The following is a 21,634-nucleotide window of genomic DNA, read 5'->3' on the forward strand; positions in this document are numbered from 1 at the left end:
TTTTTTGTCTTTCTGAGACAGGGTTCCACTATACAGTTCAGGCTGGCCTTGAGCTCACTTTGTAGCCCACGCTGGTCTCAAACTCATAAAGGTCCTCCTGCCTCAGCCTCCCGAGTGCTGGAATTACAGGCGTGCACCACTGCGCACAGCCAAGACTAGCCAGGGTCTAGTCTTTCTTTTCTTTTTTTTTTTTGGTACAAGGATCAAACTCGTGACCCTGCACTTGCCAGGCAGGCACTGTGCCACTGAGCTATATCCCCGGCATGGGACTCACCAGCAAAGGGTCAAGGCAGAGCTCTGCCCCAGTTAGGGAGAGAACATGGCAACAAAGAGAGGATCCACAGATCTGCCTGCTTCTTAACCAGCTTTCAGCCAAGCCCTGTCACACTGACCATCACCCCATTGCACTCACCCTCAAGTTCCAAAGATAATCTGATGCTCCGATTGAGTGTGATGAAGATGCTGCCCTGAAAACCAAAGCTTCCTGGGGGCTGTGTATCTAGCTAATCCTAGCCTACTTTTTCCCTTCTCTCTCCTTTCCTCTTCTCTCTCTCTCTCTCTCTCTCTCTCTCTCTCTCTCTCTCTCTCTCTCTCTCTCTCTCTCTTTCTCTTTCTCTGAGATCATATCTCATTGTGTTGCCCAGGCTAGCCTTGAACTCTTGGGCTCAAGGAATCCTCCTGCCTCAGCCTTCTGAGTACCTCAGCCTTCTGGCTACAGGTGTGCTCCACCAGGCCCAGTTAGGTCTATCTACTTTTTTAGATTCATAAATTGTGGTGCTATTATCTCCTCTCCTATGTTCTCTATTCTAGTGGGATTTTGTCTTTAAAAAACAAAACAAAACAAAAGCTTTTAATGTAGTTGTAATGGGGTTTTGGGAGGGAGTGAATTTAGGTGCGTGCATTAGATCTGCTGTCTAAATCCAGAAATCTGCAGAGGAAATCCTGCCTCTCCCTTCCTTGGTTGCTTGGACATGACAGTTAGTTGGATGGCTCCTTTGGAGCTGTGCTTACTGTACCCAGCGAGGAGACGCTGAGGAGGCTGAGGCTGGAGGGAGACATGGGGTGGGGCATGTGTGGAAGCCTAGGTGTTATGCTTTGAACACCCCTTCATCTTGAAGTATCCTTAGTATTTGTGATTAAAAGCCTGCATTTTTAAAGTCAGGCCTAGGTTCAGCTCTGCCACTTACTTATTCTGTGACTTTGAGCTAGCTGCCATCAGCTAAGAAGATGACATTTCCTCATGACTCTGGCTGGGAGCTTTTACAACTGATTTGCATGTGTTTGCTGCCTTTCAATTAGGAAAATCAACTGCTGATCACACACCTGCCAAGTGTAGCCTGAAGAAATGTTGGTAGGAGCATTTTCAGCTGTAGAGGTTTCCAAACGCAAAGCAAATCCATCTCTGTGTTGGAAAGAAACGGGGTGTCCTCCCTTTCTTTCTCTATTTTGGTTTTTAACCTGGGATGGCGTTGGTCGGCACAGCGCCTGCTCCTCTTGGGCAAGTGCTCCAGGCCCACTCGTAATGATACTGCTGAAACAGGGCTGCCCACACTGTCGGGGGTCTTCCGCCGCCGGTCATTTCCATATGCCATCTGTAGTTTTTTCTGCCTCATGGACCACTGAGGCACTGTAAGCGTATGCTAATGCCAAGAGAGGGTCCTGTTTTTTGACCCATCACTAATATCTTCCAAGTCACACGAAGCTACCAGGGATTCCTAAGCAAAAGCTTGAAAAGGTTTCATTCTCTACAAATAAGCCCCATTCACTGCTTGTAGAATGTGTCGTCATGGAGCAGGCGAGTCATCAGAACCCAAGTTACATTTGCATACTGGGGTTTTTTCAACTCCAGTGTGGCTTTACACTGTGTTTAGAATCATCAAAGAGCTAGCTGTGGGCATAAAGAAGTGAGCTGTGGAAAGCCACGCTTCTGCTCATGTTCCACCGAGATGACCTTGCTCCAAGGACAAATAGGAGCTCGATGAAACGAAGCTACAGATGGCCAGTGAGCTCAGCTCTGTACTAAGGAGCCCTTTCTGGTTGCTACGAGGACCATCAGAATGGCAAAGATGTCTTTTTCACAAGTGCACTGGGTTCGCTTGCCAAGAAGAGTTCATGTTGGTTGGTTTTGTTTGGGTTTCTTTTTTTCTTTCTGGATGGGTATGTGTCATCTTCCTTAAAACTCTCCAGCCAGTTAGCTTGTCCTCTTCCTTCCCAACTTTAAATATTTATGATTTGTTCTTAAAAATTTGTCTACAGCCTGCTTAGTAACACCTGGCCCGGACTTTTCTCAGTGGTGAATTATGGGTCCCTCCATCTCACAGCACGTTTTCCATCTGGAAAGTTAATGACTGAACACACGCAAACTACAAGGGGGTTCGGGAGTGAGGCAGACCTGGGTCTGCATCCTGCTCTGCTACTAACTAGCTGTGTGACTTTGGGCAACTTCACCTCTGGGCCTCAGTGTCCTCAACTGTAAAATAAGGACTGTAATAGCCCCTACCTCATAGACAGTTGTTCATAAGAATTGAATGAGACCAAATATTCAAAGCACTTGAGTTAGTGCCTGGAGCATAGCAAATGCTCAGCAAATTCAACCCTGGAAATCTTATTATTATTTCAAGTAATGTATCCAGACACCTACTGTACTATCACCCATTGGAAAGACTTGGCCATGGTAGATCCTTCACATTTCTTCACTGAAGTGAGTTGAATGCACTGTTTAGCTTAGCTTCAGCAGATGAATATTTGCTTCTCCACTGCAATGTTTGATGGACACAGCTGATCACTCATAGCTCAGGTATTGAAAGCATGAGAGTGAAGATGCTCCTTCATATAGAAAGAGGAAGAGCCTCTCATCACGCAGGCTTTTCCCAGTCCCCGTGGACACCCCCGCTGCCAAGCACTTGTGCTCGTCAGGGTGTCAAGGCCAAGGCAGCCGCTCATTTGAGTTTTGAAATGTTTGCTGACAATGGCATGAAGTATGAGGTCATTTTAATTGCCTCAGCTGAAAGAACTGGGTCATGCAGAAAGTCTATTCCATGCTGGTAAAATCCCTGTCTTCTAAAGCACGATGGAAAGAAAGGGAACTCGCACCCACAGGAGTTCTGAAACCTTGAGGCCCAGTAGGGTCAAGAGCAGCAAGGGCTGCATTTCGGAGCCTGGCCATTGTACGATGTGCACTTGACTGGTTTTGCACTCATCCTTTGGTTTTGCAGATTCCTCAGCATTTTATACACACACACACCAATTTCGAGTTGTGCGCTCTTCGGCAGGGGTGGGGGTGGAGTAGAACGAGAAGGAATCGAGATTGGTCAAAGTCATGGCCAGTGAGCCAGCTATGCAGCTTAGCTTCACTCCCATTTTCAACAAGACAGTGATTGCTCAAGGCAGGGAATTCTTCATGTGAAGTCCATGGCTGGGTGTAAAGTGGTCCAGAAAACCCCCTCAACTCACACATACAATGGCGGTGGTGCACAGGGAAAGGAGAGACACTCTAAATGCACTTTGTGTGAAGGGAGACCATAGTTTGTAACTGACTGTCTAAGGAGTCTGTGACCCGAGACAAGCTAAGACCACAAAGGTGTTTAGTTTCGCTTCCCCAAACCAGTCGGTGCATAGAACCGCAGCACCCCAACGACCCCACTAGGTGGTGAGGGCGGTGACAGGATCAGTCAGAACCATTTCGTGGCCAAGCAGCTGATGGATTGTTCAATCGGTTGTTGTAGACTCATGTAGACAAAGCCTGCAAGCTTGGGGAAGCCAGGCCCCCCCAGGTCAGCCTCGGGCGACAGCCCCCATCCTGCCAGGCCCTGGGGAGTGAGGCCTTCCTGCCCGGCAGCTCCTTTGCTCATGAGCTGGCCAGAGTCACCTCCTCGTACAGCACCTCAGAGGCAGCGCCCTGGGGCGGCTGGGATCCGAAGGCCTGGAGGCAGGTGCCCGCTCCACTACTGCCTAACTGCGACGCCACAGGTAAGTCACTTCTCCCTGAGCCTCGCTTTCCTCATCTGTCACCTGGGGTGCAATCCCCCGCTCAGCCTGCCCGCCTGCCTCACTGGGTTGTTGGGAGGAGCACAGGAGGTGACAGCTCCGAAGGCAGAGCCTTGTACACCAGGGAGGGACTGCTAATGCTTTCTGGCCCTGCATATCCTTCCACACCTCTGCATCTCCCCACCCACTGCCTGCAGGTTTGGCACCTAGTGGGTGCTCAGGAGCTGCCTTTCCTGCTAGCCATCTGCCATGGGTGCCCACCCAGGACTCCTGCACCCTCCACATGGGAAGCTGGGCCACCCCACTGGAGGCGTGGCGGTCCAGTCCAGGGGGGAGGGCAGAAGGGTCCAGGAGGGCTGTGAGCTGGGATTGGCCTTCAGATTCTAGAGCCCAGCAGGCGTGGCCTGCCGTGGCCCCGAAAGTCACATCAACAGTGATGAGAACAAGGTGATGGAGACCAGCATTTGCGGAGAATCTCATTTGGATGGCAGGGTCGGTGTTGTTGTTGTTGCACATGAAACAGCAACGTGCACAGGATGTCTGCCCTGTCTCAAAGCGAAGTGGAGACGGGAGCATTTTCTGAGCAATAGTGATCTGAAGATGCCCCAGAGCCGAAAGAGCCTCCGAGGATGCTGGCCTGTAATGGAAATTCTGTTTTGGTACATACCGCCCCTTCCCTCATCCTGCCGGCCCTGGCCTGGAAGAACAGGCAGTGCTTTCCACTCAAGAGCTATTGATTTCTCTCAGCGCTCCTGGGCTGTTTGCTCTCCGGCTGAATCCAGCAGAATCCGTCCAGCCCCAAAATGCCAGGGAAACAGAATTAGCAGAGCAGATGTGTCCACTCGGGATGTCGCTGTCTCCACCCTGGTCCGCCCTGCCCTGGGCTAGCCTCAGAAGCCACCAACTGGAGGACCCCAGCGAGCTTGCACAGGAGTCCTGCTTCCCACCTCATTCTCTCTCTGATCCAGCAGTGGAGGGCAGCCCTGACTTCTTCTCCAGAAGCTTGGGAAGCTGGCCAGTCCTGGGGGCCTCTGAGGGACAGATCAGGCAGTCACCTTGTCACTGCAGCCTAGGAGTCAGAGAGAAGCAGGGTGCAGGTGCCACAAGGGAAGAAGAGGAACCTTTGTTCCCTCTCCCAAGGATCACTCCCAGTCCTTAGACCAAGCCCCGCCGGCACCGGCCAGCCCTGAAGCCACCGAGACGGAGTCTGGGTGAGAATAGTTTACATAGTCATAGGTCAAGTGGAAAGACAGCAAATTCAGGGTGACACTAGCAACCACACCCATCTCACTCTTTGGCTTTTGATGGCATTTATTTTGTGAAGCCCCCAGTGACAGTTGGAGACACTGGCCCAGTTTCGCCTAATGTAGAGAATGGCTTGGGGTTCCAGTTGGCCCTCAGGGTCCTATATCTGACCTTGGGTTCTGCCAGTGCCTGCCCGCTCACTATCTGCTCCTCTTGCCGTGCTATGTTAGACCATGGTCTCCTTGGCCTGGTCTCCCTGTCTATTGAAGGTCCTTAGGAGTACAGGCATGCAGCAGAAGCCCCATGCCAGGGACAGAGCCTGGCCCATGGTAGACCCACAATAAGTGTTTTGTCCACTGACTGATAGAAGGACTGGCTTGGCTGTCCCGTAAGCCCTATCTTCCCACTGTGTGGGCTGCAGAGTCATTGAGGCCAGGGTCCCTCTGGTGGCACTTTGGGTAGGGGAAAGCATTGAGCAAAAGCCATGCACAAGGGCAAGTGCTGAGTGGCCCATCCTAGATTGTGGCCCCAGCAATCCACAGGGAGGAGATGTACCCTCTGTTCCAGCCTCCCCCAAGGCATTCTAGAGAAAATGAGTCCTGGGCTCTGGCCTTCTAGATTCATGGAAGGAATCTAGGAAACAACTGAAGCCTGCTCACCATTTTTTATGGAAGCCCCTGATGGTTTCTGAAGACCCTGTCAAACTGGCCTTCTGGAAGGGTGTGTAAATTGCACCTCTGGCGGGCCAGACCCTATGGGTATCAGATGTCTCCAGCCGCATGGGTACAGGAGCCCCCAGAATTCAGATCTTGATGACATGGTAGTCCCCACACACTATGCCGTCCTCCTGTCATTTCAAAGGAAGTCAGAAGGGTGAATGAGTTGTTCCCAGTTCTGGCTTTCAAAAATCCACAAGAGAAGGAGCTTTTCCCTGTGGAGTAATAAGCAACCAGCACCAGCGCTCATTAGCCTTTGGGGCAGAGAGCTGAGGGCCTTCTGCTGCATGGCAGGCCGGCTCTGTGCAGGGATACCCAAAGGGCTGTGTCTGCTAGGACAGCAGGGGGGAGTTCCCTGATAGGGCAGAATTCGTCCGCCTCTCCTGTCCTCCCCTTCCTCCTCTCCCCCTCCCTCCTCCCGCTCCTCTTTCTCCCCTCTCTCTCCCTGCCTCCCTCCGTCCCTCAACATGCCAAGCCAGAATGCCCTCCTCTAGGGGACCATGGGGTGAGTAACTTCAGTCTGAATCGGGCTGAAACCCAGGAACGTTCTGTGGGCATGTGTCCAATTCCTGCTGATCACCTGCCTTCTGGCTTCGCCCAGCTGGAGAGTCCCTTTGTCTGATTAAGTGGTTGAATTGGTAATGAGATTATTTTCTCTGCAGCGGGGAGAGGGAAGCCTCTAGGTGACTGCACTGGGAGGGGGACAGGAACGTGACCGCTGGGTGGTTAATGCGGAGGCTGATGCGGCACCTGGCCTGGCCTCTGTGGAGCCAGCAGACGGCAGCAGGGTCTGGGCCAGGCCTTTTGCCCCTTTCCTGTTTGGTGCACAAAGGAAGCCAAGAGCGCTTCTGCGAACCTCCATGAATGGCAGTCCAGGACCTGTCTGCGACTTTGGCCCCTTGGCCCAGCGGGGCTGGGAAAGGGTGGGACAGAGGAGGAGCCAGGCCTTAGACTTCCTGCTGGCCCCAACCCTGAGCTCGCCAGGGTGGCCACCCTGGAAGAATCACCCTCGGCCTCACACAAGACCCACAGGGCAGTGCTGCCCGTTGGTGTCGCGGGCACCATGACAATTGCGGTGCTAGTCATTTGACGACCTCCTCTAGTGCTTACGAAAAGCCACCAACCTGGGCCACCCTTCACAAGAGGCAGAAATGAGTGTCCTGACACTAAGCAGCAATTTTCAGCCACTGTTTCCTCCTGGTCACTGAAACCATTTGTCATTTCCTGTTTTCTCCATTTTCCAACGATTCTAATTGTCAGTGTCAAAAGGCAACAACTGTTTTCTTGGGGCTTATCTTTGGAGCACACTGATTCAGAACAAAGGATGGGCGCTAGGTCTGCAAAACAAAGGAAGTGGCCTCTGAGGGAGGCCTGCAGAGAATGCCCAGGACAGCAGGACCAGGGTGGGAGCAGAGGACCGGCTGGGCCCTGGGCACCCCAGCGGGGCAAAGAGCCTGTGGAGGACCCCTCTTGCTGGGGTCCCCGCAAGCAGGCACAAGGGTCCACCGGGCTGGCCACCAGCACCATGGGCGGGGCAGGGCACTGTTTGGGCTTGGCAGTCTCTGGAATGATGTCGCCGCCGGCCAGATTTCCTGCAACTCTGGACACTCTGGAATTTGTGCCTCTGTAGGTGCAGACTCTGTAGCATCCCATTTGTCCCCGTAGCTCCAGACTGGGTGCGAGCTCTCTTTCATCTGGCAGGCAGTACCCGGGCTCCACCCTCTGAGTCCTGCCCCAGCTGGCTTTTCCTTTTGTTTTCCACTGGCCCTGGGCGGACTTTCTCTGTACATCCTTCCCTCTGCACTTCTCTGCCCTCCTTGCCTTTTCTTTGGTCACACCCTCTGGCCTCCGCCTCCCCGCCTCTCCAGCCGAAGCACTGGGGCTGCTGTCAACAGCATTCCACTTCCTAGCCGGGTCGCTTTGGGCAAGTCATTTAACCTCTCTGAGCTTCAGATGCCATAAACCTGTGAGCTGGGGATGGTGGATCTAATCCAACGTTTTCAGGCTGGTAGAAGGGTCAAGGGGAGGAACGGAAGTGAAATGGTCACACACACAGCCCCAAGCCTCAGGCAGATCTGGATGATGTGGCCTGGAGCAGTTATAGGACCACCAGCTCCTCCATGGCCCCAGGGGGCATTTCCAGATGACAGGAAATGGTGGGTGTGAAGTGCGCAGGACAGTGAGTCCCGATACCGCCCTTCCAACTTTCTCCCCCTCCCCCACGTCCTCCCAAGCTTCAGAGTGCTATGGCCAGAAGAGAGGAGCCCCGGGGGTCAGCTGAGAAACAGCCCCTGCACCCACACCCCAGGCCAGCCAGCAGCAGCCCCTCGTCTGAGGGCAGCAGCAAGAGCGGGGACAGGAAGCAGCCCAAGGGCGGGACGCAGAAGCAGAACACAGTCTGGTGTAGTCTTCCCGGTTCCCTGTGTTTGTCCTCCCCGCCTTGGGAGGAACCGCGCCAGGAACCGCTGCCAGGCCTGAGGGCCAGGCACACTCCCAAGCGCCGGCCCTCCACCCGGCCCTGCCGCGCCAGCCCCAAGGGGGCAGAGAAGCCGCCTGCCTGCACCCCAGGCAGCCCCTATTGTAGGGTCAAGTCTTCTGGCTTGGGGGGCAGGAAGAGGGCTGAGGGCGTGTGCTCCCTGACAGCTGACTTGGCGGTTGGCACACTAGCAGGCAGACTTCTCCAGAAGGGCAGAGAGAAGGCAGCAGGTAGACAGAGAGGCCGAGCCCCGACTGAAAGTCAGAGCTGGGTCCCAGTCAACGACCAGCTGTGGGCCTGGGAATAAGCCCTGCCTTCTCTCACCTTGGGGTCTCCTGATTCTCTCCTGGCTACGTTCTCCCCCTTGACCCCAGGGGCTGGTCCCGGACTAAGTGCAGGGACTGTGGCCCTGCAGCGCAGCTCCTCCCCGTGCCCACCCAGCCAACTTCCACCAGGAGACAGGAAGCCCCTCCCATCTGTCCGTCCCAACCAGTCAGGAGAAGGAAGGGAAGTTGGCAGCGACGTCTGGCTACTCCGGGTGTCGGGCAGTGTTTCCATCTGACCATGCGATCATGCAGCCGTCCACGCTAGGACCACCCAGAACAAACCGTGGTCACTTCCCCGCGACAGCCCCACCAAGAAGCCCGGATTCTGCTCCCCCAGCTCGGCTCACTCAGCCATTTCATACCATCCTCTGAACACAGACAGTTTGTCTGGGTCTCCCTGAGACTGGCATGCCCAGATTCCTGTTGGCACTGTGGGCACGGTCTGGCCAAGGCAGAGTAGCATAGGACTGTCACCTCCCTCCTACATACTCTGCTTCTATTAATGCAGCCTAATGTTACATCTGTTCTTTTGGTGACCACATCTCACTGCTGACCATTCCTGAGCAGACGGACATCCAAATCGCCTCAGTCTTTCTCTATGTGCTCTTGCTATGAAGCTCTGTCCCATCCTATGCTACAGCAATTGGTTTTTTTAACCCAGGTGCGGAGCCCTACTTTTCTTTCTCCCTGTGGAATTTTGCTCGGGAGGGTGGAGCATGCATGCGAGCGTGTGTTGGTGTGTTCACTCATGCTTTTGCTACACTAAAGCCGAGTCCCAGGTCCCCGCACAGTGATCCCAAGGCTAATATTTCTTGGCAACTGCAACCTAATGTGTGTTTTTCATCTTCTGTTTAGCAAGAGAAACAGAAATCAGGTCTTATGGCAATGACCCCTAAACAGCAAAGTGCGTATGTGGCCCTGCAGATGAGTCAATTTCAAGGTAAGCAGTTAAGGTCAATGTTCCATCCCACAGGGGTGAGCAAGGGGACGCATCCTGGGACGGGGGCGAATTCCTTTCTGAATGAGCAGTTACTGGCTGTGTCTCAGAAGTACTAAGCAGAGGCGAGGTCTGAAAGGTTGGCTCTCTCCCACTGAAACGAGTTCACCTACCCACCTCTGAAAGCAGGATCCCAGTTGGAAGCCTGGACTTAATGCTTCCAAAGTCCTATAGTTCAAGAGATTGATTAAACTAAGCCAGGCCCTTTCAGGCCAATAGGAGAGAGACAGGGACCTGGGGTGCATATCAGAATGACCTGGGGCTGCCGCAACCCTGAGTTCTGATCCTGCCCTTCCTCATACACAGATGGACTGACCCACTTCCGGTGGGTGTCAAGGCCATGTGGCAGGCCCTGAATGGAATGGACAGAGGCCTGGGGATGCTCCACCTCAGAGCTCCCAGGGACCTCAACTTAACAGGCAGCTATGCAGGCAGTGTCCATTTATTGGCCAGGGATACAGCAGTGAGCAAAAAACCAGATGTGATCCCTGCTTCATGTAGCTTACAGACCACTGAGGGAGGACTGAGTTAAGCACTCCTTATAAGCCACTGCGGTGACCTTGCAGCAGACCAAGGACACCCGTGGAGCACTCCACACTTGTCCACTTGCCCTCAGATGGGTTTTAGCCCAATGCCACCCGCATACCATGGGTCCTCTGTTCTCCTGCAAACCCCTATCCTGTTGGGCCCCGGGGTATCAGCTGGGTTTGTGCCCCACGTGCCCAGGCTGGAGTGGCGGGTCAGGCAAGGGTGGCTGCAGGCACAGAGCAGTTCAACACAACAAGCATGGGGGCCCCACTGCCAGGCTCGGAGGCTGTCTAGGCTGTGCGGAGCACGGAGGGGAGCTGAACACTGTCCTTCCTCCTCACCACACTTGCTGAGGCCAGCCGTGTCTCTCTGGTCTGGGCCGCTGAGCCATCTTCCCCAGCCCAGCCCCCTCCCCCATCTTTCATCCGCTCTCTCCTTTCTTTCCTTCCTTCCTTTCCTCCAAAAACTATTCAGTGTGGGTCCTGCATACAGGACCAGGTATAAGGGCGGCCACAGCCCCCCCCTCGCGGAGCCTCCAGTGTACCCAAGAAGGTAGAAGGGAAGGGTGCCAAGCGCAGGCCGGGAGGTCTGGGAGGGCTTCCTTGTGGAACTGCGGTGCGGGCGAGTGGAAGGGAGTTGGGGGTGGGGGTGCTGAAGAGGGAGCCAAGGGACAGAGGTGACAAGAGGCTGATGCTTGAGGTCGATGCTTGACCCACAGCTCCTGTGCAGTGGCCACAACCCAAGCCACGGATGCGTTTGAAACTAATCCCCACTTCTCTGTTCCTGTAGCCGTCCAAGAACAAGTCACCTCCAAGTGTAGCCAGCCCAAGGCAAGCCCCTCCTCCAGCCAGCACATGATGCCGCCCAGACCTGGGTTCCGTCCGAACAGTCTGAACCCAGGAACAATCCCACCCACCAGGCGCCAGAACTGCGCGGGCATGGGCATGATCTCGCCAACTCCACGGAAGCAGCAGGGAACATTCAGCACTGGCTCCCAGTTGCCCACGTCCTCTCGCCCCAGCCAGAACTCCCCGGGCAGTCTTGATTCGGTCTGCCAGCACCCACAGAGTGCCAAGGCCACCCTCCCAGGAGTGCTCCTGCCCAGGTTCTGTCCCAGCCCACTGGGCAGCCAGCCCCTGAGTCCCCACCGGCTCAGACAGCCCAGTGTGCCAAAAATGCCCACTGTGTTCAACAATGCCGCATGGGTGGCGGCGGCAGCCGTGACCACAGCAGTTTCAAGGGAACCATCTCTGAGCCAAGTCGATAACGGCATTCAGCAGCATTTCGATAGCAACTCTGCGTTTGCCAAGGCACCCATGAAAGCACCCCTGGTGGCCCGGGCGTTTCCATCCCAGCAGGCAGTTGCACCCCCTGGGCACATGACCCCAGGAGGTAGGCCTGGCCAAAAGGGGAGCAGCACTACCCCGGCCAACCCCAGCTTTAGCCTGCTGGGAAGCCAGAGCCTCCGGCAGAGCCCGCTGCGAGGCTCTGTGCCTGTGCTGAGCACCGAATCCCTGCAGCAGGGCACAGCCGGCTTTGCCCCCATGAGTCCCATGCATGGCATTGAACCACCAACCTACGTGGCTACGGCCGCTGCCGCTGCCACCGCCTCAGCCATGGCTGCCAGCCAACCCATGGGTCCTCCCAGCAGAACGGGGGCCCCCTCTGAGCTGCCACCCAGCGACTTCTTGCCCCAGCAGCCGCTAAACGGTCCGATTTCACCACCTGACTGCAGTGAGGTGGATTTCATTGAAGCACTCTTGAAAGGCTCCAATGAGGGCCCGGATGAAGGCTGGGTATGCAACCTGAGGCTGATCGATGACATTCTGGAACAGCATGCTGCTGCCCAGAATGCTGGCCAGCTCCCCCAGGGTGCCAGGGGGCTTTAAATCAGAGCCAGGTACCCTAGAATGCTCCATGCTGATGGCACTCTAAGGCAGGCCTGAAGCCTCAGCAAATTCCCACACAGTCCCAGCCAGCCAGCCATCCACACGCGCTTGGTCCTCATTAGCATCTGAGCGGTGTCGCCCTGGCCATTCCCCTCTGACCTGAGACAAGATGGATGGAAAGCTGGTCATTTTTCAAGCTACTTGTACATATTTGAAAATTTTGTAAATGGTTTTCCTAAACATTAACGACAGAAGTATTTATACTTGGTTTTGTGACTTTGTAAATAAAGTGACGGCTTTTGTTTCAGTAGAGTTGTGTTTATTCTGCTTTGTTTTGTGTTTATTCTACTTTGTTACCAATATGCAGGTTGTGCTGTCCACCCCAGTGATACCTTGTGAAGCCAGGTGGCTGAGTCTCGCTGTGGTTGTGATGCTATCTATGGTTTTGATGCCCTGAGAAATGTGGCTGTGACCAACGGGTGTTGTGCAAACTGACACATGCCAAACGGAAAACCACTTGGTCATCGATTCCCATTCTCACTCCAAGTCCTATCGCCTGGTGTGACTCCTAAGCTCTTTTGCAAACCTTTGCCGCCTCTGCAAGCGAGCTCTTTCCTAATGAGCATTTGCAGCAGTAGCGACTTCTGGTTAGTGCACCCCGAGACACCGCCAAGAGGCTGAGGATGCGTGTTAGACGTGGGAGAGGCGCAGGGACAGCGGGGAGCTGAGCAGTGTGTGTGAGCTGTCCCCTCCCTTTGTCACTCAGAGAAGAGCAAGCCCAAGGCAGGGGGAAGGTGCGCTGTCCTGCTTTCAGGTCTCTTGCAAGTCTTGATGTAAGGCTCTGTGGTTTGGGGGAGTCTATAAACATTAACAGTTGATTTGGAGTTTGTCTTTGATGGTTTCTATCTGCAATTATTGTCATGTATATTTAAGTGTCTGTTATAGAGAACCCACGCCCACTGTCCTGTAAACTTTTCTCGGTGTCCAGACTTTGTGTAATCACATTTTAATTGCCACCTCGTATTTTGCCTCAACATTTGAAATCTGGCATCTGTTTCGAGCCAGTGCGTTTTTTTTTTTCGTTGTTCTGTTAATAAACAGCCAGGAGAAAAGTGCCTCTATGTTTTCATTTTTCCAGGGAGCACTCAGCACCTACAAAGCCATGCCAGCTGCGCCTACTTGTGTCTCTGCTTCCTCCCAAGGCTGTGTGAGGTCTTGGCCCAGGAACGCTGCGGCCACGGGGTGGGTGGGGGATGGACGACAAGCTAGGCGGCATGTGCTGGAGTAACTGACCGCCAGAGCACACAAGCGTGTCATTTTTGAGCGCAGCCCTCAGTTTACAGAGGGAATGGGCCGCCACTAAGGTAACTCTACACTAGGGTGGGACAGGGGGACTTGCTCAGACTCAACACCACCATCTTCTTGCCCTCGACAAAGATCACACTTGCCCGTCTTTGACCTGCCCCTGCCACCCTTGAAGAGGGACAGAATGGAGTTTATTACTTTGTCAGCGTCCTTTCTGGATGAGACCCCAGAGATGAGAGATCATGCACACCAGAAACTGTGAAGAGCGGGGAAGGCCTAAACTTCAGGCCTTCGTGATGAACTCCCATTCTTCCCAGGGAAGGGACACTCACAAAAGGGGTACGGCGTAATCTGAGGCGGGTGACAGCTACCTGCACTTCACAGGGACAGCCACAAGTCCCTGGACGGGTGCCAGGCAGCTGGGCAGCAGGCAGGTTATGGAAAGAAGGGTCTTCTCGTCTTCGTGCTGCCTCCAGCCCAAAGCCTGGGCTGCACCTACCCTTGCTTGTTCTCAGTGGTGCAGGCAGGAGAACCCAGGGTGCAGGGGTACAGGGAGAAGGTCAAAGATAGCTCGCTCTCAGGTACAGGATGACAGAGGAAGGAGAGGCAGTACCCAGGTTTGCCCCACCCCCTCCTGAGGAGCCCCGCCCCCTGAAGATCCAGCCCCTTCAAACCCTGGTCTGCTGCCGCCCGATCCTAGTGTCCTAGTCCGGGAGGCCCTGCAAGCCCCCTCTCCCCTTCCCTTCCCTCCCCTGTGTGGACAGAGTGAGTGGCCCAGTTCCAGTCCAGACTGCTGCAGAAGCAACAGAGACTCCTGTGTGTCTCGCTCGTGGGCCACCTCTATCTATCAGCAGAAGAAAGTATCTTCTGCGGAGCTTCGTTAACTTAGGGTTTCTCCCAAGGAACCCTAGTAAGAAGGCTGGCACCTGTGCTTCTATCAGGTGGCCACGACCTGGCCAACAGGTAGTAGGCATTTGCAGATAGACCCACATCTCCCCAAGGTGAGCAGGAAATTATTTGGGACCCACACATACCTGTGCTGTCACGGTGTGACTGAAGCAACAGTTGGGAATAGATGTGATGAAAATGGGTCTGTTCTGTCCAAGCAGAGCCTCCAATGTTCCCCGAAGAGGCCCACACCCAACACGCTCAATGGCTGGGACACAGGGTGCAAGCAGCCTTCCCATCCCCTTGGCCCGAGGATCATGGGACCAGCCATCATACCAAAGCATTGGCTCTCAGGCTCCCACTCACACAGGCGCCTCCTACTTCCTGCTAAGCATCGGGCCATGGACTGCCCCACAGGTGACCCTAAGCCAGCTGCCATTTCCTATCGGTACTGACCCTCTGCCTCAAGTGCCCATCCATGCCAGGCCCGGGCAGGCCTCAGCTTCCCCTCAGGGCCACACTGGAGCTCTGGGGCCCAGGTATAGCAGCCCTCTTGTTCAGGGGGCCCAGTGGCAGCAGGAGTTGGGCACTAGGGTCCCCGCTGGCCCTTCCCCTGCTCTGTGCTTGGCCACATGTACAGTACCTGTTGCTCAGAACCTGCCAGGCAAGGAGCGGGGACCCAAGTTCTGCCAAAGCCCCTGTGCAGCCCTGCTGGGGCTTCCTCAGCCTGAGAGCCTCATGGGTCACAACTAGCCATCCTCAGAGACAGAAATAAAAGCGGAGCCGAGTCTGCTGAGCTGCTTCTCCCTTCCATGCCCCCCACGTCTAACCTCCAGGCTGAGCCAGTGGGCCCCGCAGCCCAGACAGCAGCCCGGGATGCTGCCTGCCGTCTGCCACCTGGCCCCAGACTGGCCCCATTACTTCTCCCAGCACTGCTTGCCCCCCCCCGCCGTCTAGCAGTGCCAGTCCTCCCACCGGCTGATGGCTGTCCCTGCTGTCCAGTCCTGAAGATGCACCTGCCCCACTGTGCCCTCGCTGCTGCCCTCTCTCCTGCCCCCTCTGCCTCTCCTGTGCTGGATTTCTCCCTGGGCCGCCCATCCAGTCAACCCCAGTTCTCTGCTGGCCTTTCAAGGAGTGGCTGTGCCCTGCGTCTCCTTCTCCATCACTCCCAACCCACAGCAATCTACTCCAGTCTCAGATCCTCCTTCCCAAATGTTCTGGTCCAAACATCAACTTCATCCTGACCCTGAACCCAGTGGGAGCGTGTCCATACTCAGCAGGCTCACTGCCTCCACAGAAACATGCCAGGGGCTCACAGTGCCCTAGCACCCTTCTTCGCCTCTGGTCTGCAGCTTAGACTTCCCCATTCTCTCTTACCTCTCTCCAAGGGGACTTTGCTCCTTCCATTTTTACCTATCACTTGACTTCTTCACCCTCTCCCTGCCTTTTGGCTTCTATTTGCCAGAAAAATGGGTCCAGGAGCCTGCATTCCAGCACCCCAGCATCCCTGCATCCCTTCATCCCAACCTCCCAGTCTCCCAGCCTCCCATGATCCCAACATTCTCAGCATCCAAGCATCACTGCATCCCTGCATCCCAGACTCACAGCAACCCAGCATCCTTAACACCCCAGAATCCCTAAGCGTCCTCAGCATCTCAGCTTCACCTCATCACTGCATCTCTGAATCTTGGCACCAGCACATCTCCAGCATCCCAGAATTCCAGCATCCTCAGCACCTCAAGTATCTCAACCTCTCAGTATCCCAGCACCCCAGTACCCCAGCATCACCACATCCCTATATCCCAGCATCCCAGTATCCCAGCACCCCACCATCCTAGCATCCCAGCATCACCACTTCCCTTCATCCCAGCATCCCAGCACCCCAGCATCTGGATAGCCAAGCTGAGACAAGTATGGTACATCTGGTCAGGGCCCTAACTTGCACTCCTCAAGGGAATGCTGCTGACCTGGGCCCCACATCGGGCTGAAGTCCCCCAGACCTCTTGAAGAAAAGTGGCGGAGCTTGGAGGCTGCTGGATAACCTCTCTGAAAGAGCCCACTGTCATCCTACTTTTGACAGCAGCCTGGTGCTGAGTCCCACATGAGTGCATCCTAGCTGCAAGTTTGTCCCCAAGAGGACCATGGGGCAGAAATCACTGAGCTCCCCATATCTTCTAAGGAGCTACCACTGGGTGCCTGAAGGCCTCCGCATGGGAGAGGCAGGAAGAATCCCAATGGCTGGAAAGGGGAGGTATCCCTCCACAACCTATCCTATCATCCCCCTTCCCAGCCCTGAGAGTGACCCCAGGGTAAGTGCAGAAGTCCCCAGGAAGGTATGTGACATCTCAGAGTCTCCCTTCTCCTGTACAGCAGGATCAGGTCCCTTGGGACCCAGGGGCCAAGGTCAGTAGGTAAGTTGTCATCTTTCATGTCCTAAAAACAGGAAAGCCAGGGATCTGTATACCCAAAGACACATGTCTAGGGCTTCCCTAGAGTGACATCACGCTCTGATTTAGCCAACATGCATGTTCCAGGCATGGGAAGTGGACCGATATGATCCCCAACTTCACAGAGTTACCTGGGGTAGGGCATGCAGCTGTCAGGATTATATCAAACAGAACCATTAGAAGAAGATATATGTGAGTTATGTTCAAATTTTTTTAAAAAATCATTACAGTAAAAGACACATTGCTGTTAATTCCCCTCAAAATGTTCCCCTTCATTTTGAATGCACTTATCCCATTATCCGTGCTGCTTTCTGAAGCATTTCTGGAAGTCCTCTTTCAATAATGTCTTTACTTCACTGTCGTGGCTGCTTCGATGTCCTCAATTGATTCAAAACATTGACCTTTCATGGTCATTTTGACTTTGGAGAAGAGCCAGAATTTGAAAGGCGCCAAACTGGGTGAATAAGGTGGATGGCAACATATACTGTAATGTTTTTAGGAGCCTGCCTTCCTGCTGAATGACACTTAGCAGCAGCATTGACTGAATTTCTTATCACACCTCATAAACACACTCATGAAAGAAGACTTACAGAACTCCAGAAAGTACCAACAATGGTGGGATAAATGCGTTCAAAGTGAGAGGGAAAATTCTGAAGGGAATTCACGGCAGTGTGTCTTTTACTATAATAGATCTGTAAAATTTTAAATTTGGTGTGTATTTCCATCACACTGCATATGTAATGGAAAGAGGGAGACCTGACTAGGCAAGTCCAATATCCACAGGACAGGAGACAAGGAAGGACAAGCTGGAGTTCTCAGGAAGGAGCTGATGTTACAGGGCACAGGTGGAATTTCTTCTTCCTCATTGAAACCTCCATTTTGCTCTTAGTGTCTCTGAACTGATTGGCTGTGGTCCATTCCCATTTTCCAGCTTAACCTCCCTCACTTAAATTCAACTGATTGTAGATGTTAACCACAGCCACAAAATACCTTCCCAGCAACAGGCTAGGGTGTGATTGATGAACCGCCCAGTGGTGCCTATCCAAGCGGACATTTAGAACTACTCGTCCAAAGGGCACAGGTGATGTGAGCACATTAAAAAACAGAACAATAATAAGCTGTGCTAAAGTCTATGAAGGACACACCAAAGGCATGGGGGCAGAGAGAGATGGAAAGACCCCTGTTTAGTGAGGCCAGTGGGATGTGCATAGTGGTCTACTTTACATGGGGTCCTCAGGAAAGACATCTCCGAAGGAGGGACATTTGAGCTGAGATTGAAGGCTAAGAAGACACCAGCCATGGAAGAGCTAGAGCCAAAGTGTTCCAGGCAGAGGGAGCCACAAGTGGGAACGCCATGAGGGATGGGAAGGAGGCTGGTGGCAGAGCCTGTGGACCTCAGGACAAGAAGCAAGAAAAGGGTGAGGCAGAGGGCAGGCCACACAGGTCCAGACCACACGGGACCTTGGAGGCTGCCAAGATCGCCCAGGGCAGCTGTGGGTCATGTCAGTGCCTATGTGGATAGGAAATGGGTAGAAGCACGCATGGGGATGGCAGTATGAGGAGGATCCATGCTGGGAAAACAGGATAGCTGTTTGAACAACAAATTGGAACCCTCTGCCTCACTCCTGACATGAAGATAAATGCAGATTATCAAACAAGAGGATGGGAAAAAAATAACACATACAAGCACTGTAGGAAAACAAGGGTGGATATTTTTATAATACCAGGGTAGATCAGACTTCTCCAAGCATGACATGAAACCCAGAAGCCATTCAGGAAAAGACTGATGAAAATGCCCACACAGAATGTTAAAAACTTGCACAAAGAAAAACACCATAAAATCAAAAGATGAATGAGAAAATCAGGAGAAAAAATGCAACACATGACATGTAAAGGCTAATTTTCCTAATTCTTAGAAATAAAAGTGGTAGATTGTCTGCACAAAAGATGAATACAAGTCTTCCATAGCAATTTTATGCATAATAGCCCCAAACCACAGACAGCCCAGGTGTCTCTCAATAAGAGGATGGATAAACACGCTCCGGAGTAGTCACACTGTGCAATACTATTCATCAATAAAAAGTGAAACTCTTGGGGCTGGGGATTTAGCTCAGCGGCAAAAGCGCCTGCCTGGCAAGCGCAAGGTCGTGAGTTCGGTTCCCGGTACCGGAGAAAAAAAAAAAAAAAAAAAAAAAAAAAAAAAAAAAAAAAAAGTGAAACTCTTCAACACTGAAAAGAAATGAACTACTGATCCTGGCTAAGATACGGACAAATTTAAAACCCACTATACTGAGAAATGAAGCCAGACACTAGAGCAAATATACTGTGTGAAGCCATTTATATGAAGTGTTAAAATAGGTGAACGTAATTTATGGTGAAAAGTAATTTCTAGGACCCACTGGGCAGGGGTGAGGATTGGATGCAGAGGGGCATAAAGGAACTTCTGGAGGGATGAAAGGTTCTAAATCTTGATGGATTTGCCAAAACTCAGAGAATGTCTCTTGCAAGATCTGGATGTTTCCTTGGAAGTAAATTTTACCCATAATAAAAGAATCTTAAACAAATATCCATCACCTACTGGAGTGCTCAGGGGTGACTTATGCCAAAGTCTGCCACTTACTTTGGAGTCCATAAAATAAACAAAGATGATAGATGGGTGGATGGATGGGCAGAAGAGGCTGCAAAATAATGACAACGCAAGTAGAATAGCATTGTTAATTGTGGACTCTAAGAGGTGGCTCTGCGGGGACCCACTGTTAATTTCTTCAAACTTTTCTGAATATTTGAAATGTTCACAACAAAATATTGGGAGAAGGTAATTTTTTTAAATATAGGGGTTCTTTTTTCTCTGCCTTCATTTGCAGAGATTGGACACAGAGCTGGCGCATGCTATGCATGCATTCTACCACTGAGCTACACCCTCAGATCTTTAAATTTTATTTGAGACGGGGTCTTGCCAAGTTACGCAGGCTAACCTTGAACTTGTGATTATCCTGCCTCAGCCTTCCAAGCAGCTAGGATTATAGATGTGCACTCAGCTACAAAGGTGCTTTTAAAGTACAAATCCAGCCATCTGAACCAGAAGAAAACAGACCAAGTTTTCATTTGAGAGGAGGAATAGGAATGGTTTTCAATTTTCCTACAAGCACTTTTTCAGAAACCAACATAGATTAGCCCAAAGGCAGGGGGAGGACACAAAAGCCACTAAATGCAAGAAGCTATCAGACAGACTGGCCTTCATTCATCTATGCGACAATCATGTGCAAAAACTAGTCACTCAATTGTTTGTTAAGCTGTTTTGCTCACCTGAAGTATCCCTGTATTCTCAATATTTTCAAAATTGTTCTGTTTTAAATTGTTTCCATTTTCATCTTCTCAGCTAAATTGCTACTTTGATGAACATTTATTCTCTGGTATATATTACACTTTTAAAAAGTAGAGCTCTTTCAAATCAACAAGAAAAAGATGAACTGTCCAATAAGGAGGAAATTGAAAAGGACATGAACAATCAGTTAATAGAAGAAACACAGAACTGGAGATAGAGTTCAGGGGTAGGGTGCTTGCTTGGTGTTATAGTTTATATCTAGGTATCTCCCCAAAGCCTCATGTGCTAATATGTGGGATTTGGGGGAGGTGGCTAGATCATGGGGCTATGGTACTCATGAGTGGATGAGTCTACTGATGAGTTCATAAGTAAATGTGATATTGGAGGTGGAGCCTCCTGGTTAGAGGAGGTGGGTCACTAGAGGCATGGCCTGGAAGAGTCCATCTCCCTCCCTCCTCCTCCCTTGATCCCTCTCTCCGCTTCCCCTGCAGAAATGTTGAGGGATGGGCTTAGTAACTCGACCTTCCAGTGGCAAAAATGCCCTGAAGAGCTGGATCTATGGTGGTTTTAAGTTATCTGTCTACTTTGGAGCCTTTGGATTTAATATGCTTTGTTCCTTTTTTATGATTGGCCATTGTTTGGCACATAGCATGTGTGTATTCGAATTGCCAAGTCAACAATAAGATGAGACATGGTATTAAGAGCATGAAGTATAAAGGTCACTGGGGTAAAGGGGTGTAGATATGATACAGGTGATTTTACTCCGTATTGTCAGATAAAACATGACTGAAGTAAGGAGCTATTTTTCTGCTCCCTAAAAATTGTCTTCCTATTTTCTGATCAAAAATACAGTGAATGTTTAAGTTTTAAAATTTCATTACTATAAAAGACACCTTGCCATGAATCCCCTCAAAATACTCCCTCTCACAACTCACTTATCCCATCGTTCCTGCCACTTTCTGAAACAGTTCTCAAAGTCCTCTTTCCTGAGAGTCTTTACTTGCACTGTATGGCTGCCTTGATGTCCTGAATTGATTTAAACCCTTTATAAAACTTTTACAAGACTTTTACCTTTCATGGCAATTTTTACTTTGGAGAAGAGTCAGAAGTCACACAGTGCCAGATCTGGTAAATAAAGTGGATGAGGACACACTGTCCTGTTTTCATTTGACAGAAATTGCTGTACACATTTGATCAATGGGGGAAGATTTAAAAATATGATAAATGTTTAAATTTTAGAAAGTCTTACCTCTCTCTGTCTCTGTCTCTCTCTGTGTCTGTGTCTCTCTGTGTCTGTCTCTGTCTCTCTCTGTCTCTCTCTCTCTCTGTCTCTCTCTCCCTCTCATTGCTTTTGGTGTCTTATGCTGCCATGAACTGTTACTCATCTGCCATAAGCCACCCTGCCTTGGGCCCAGCTGAATATGGACTGAAACCTCCACAGACTATAAAAAGAACAAAGCAGGAGGCACCACAACCCTGGACTGAAGTTATACTACAAACCTGTG

General features: G+C 51.9%; 1 protein-coding gene across 1 annotated transcript in view; it reads left to right on the forward strand.

The window, feature by feature from the left end:
* Mamld1 (mastermind-like domain containing 1) overlaps positions 1-13,276 on the forward strand; it is a gene marked incomplete at its 5' end in the record, with an annotated part of 57,856 nt that extends 44,580 nt beyond the window's left edge. The window contains 2 exon segments of the mRNA XM_013505546.1: positions 9,606-9,690; positions 11,065-13,276. Coding sequence (XP_013361000.1) covers positions 9,606-9,690; positions 11,065-12,164 — 1,185 coding nt within the window. The 3' untranslated portion in view covers positions 12,165-13,276.
* Between the last annotated feature and the right edge of the window lie 8,358 nt (positions 13,277-21,634).

The sequence above is a fragment of the Chinchilla lanigera genome, unplaced genomic scaffold (genome assembly GCF_000276665.1).
Source record: "Chinchilla lanigera isolate Chin_1 unplaced genomic scaffold, ChiLan1.0 scaffold00097, whole genome shotgun sequence".
Lineage (NCBI taxonomy): Eukaryota > Metazoa > Chordata > Mammalia > Rodentia > Chinchillidae > Chinchilla > Chinchilla lanigera.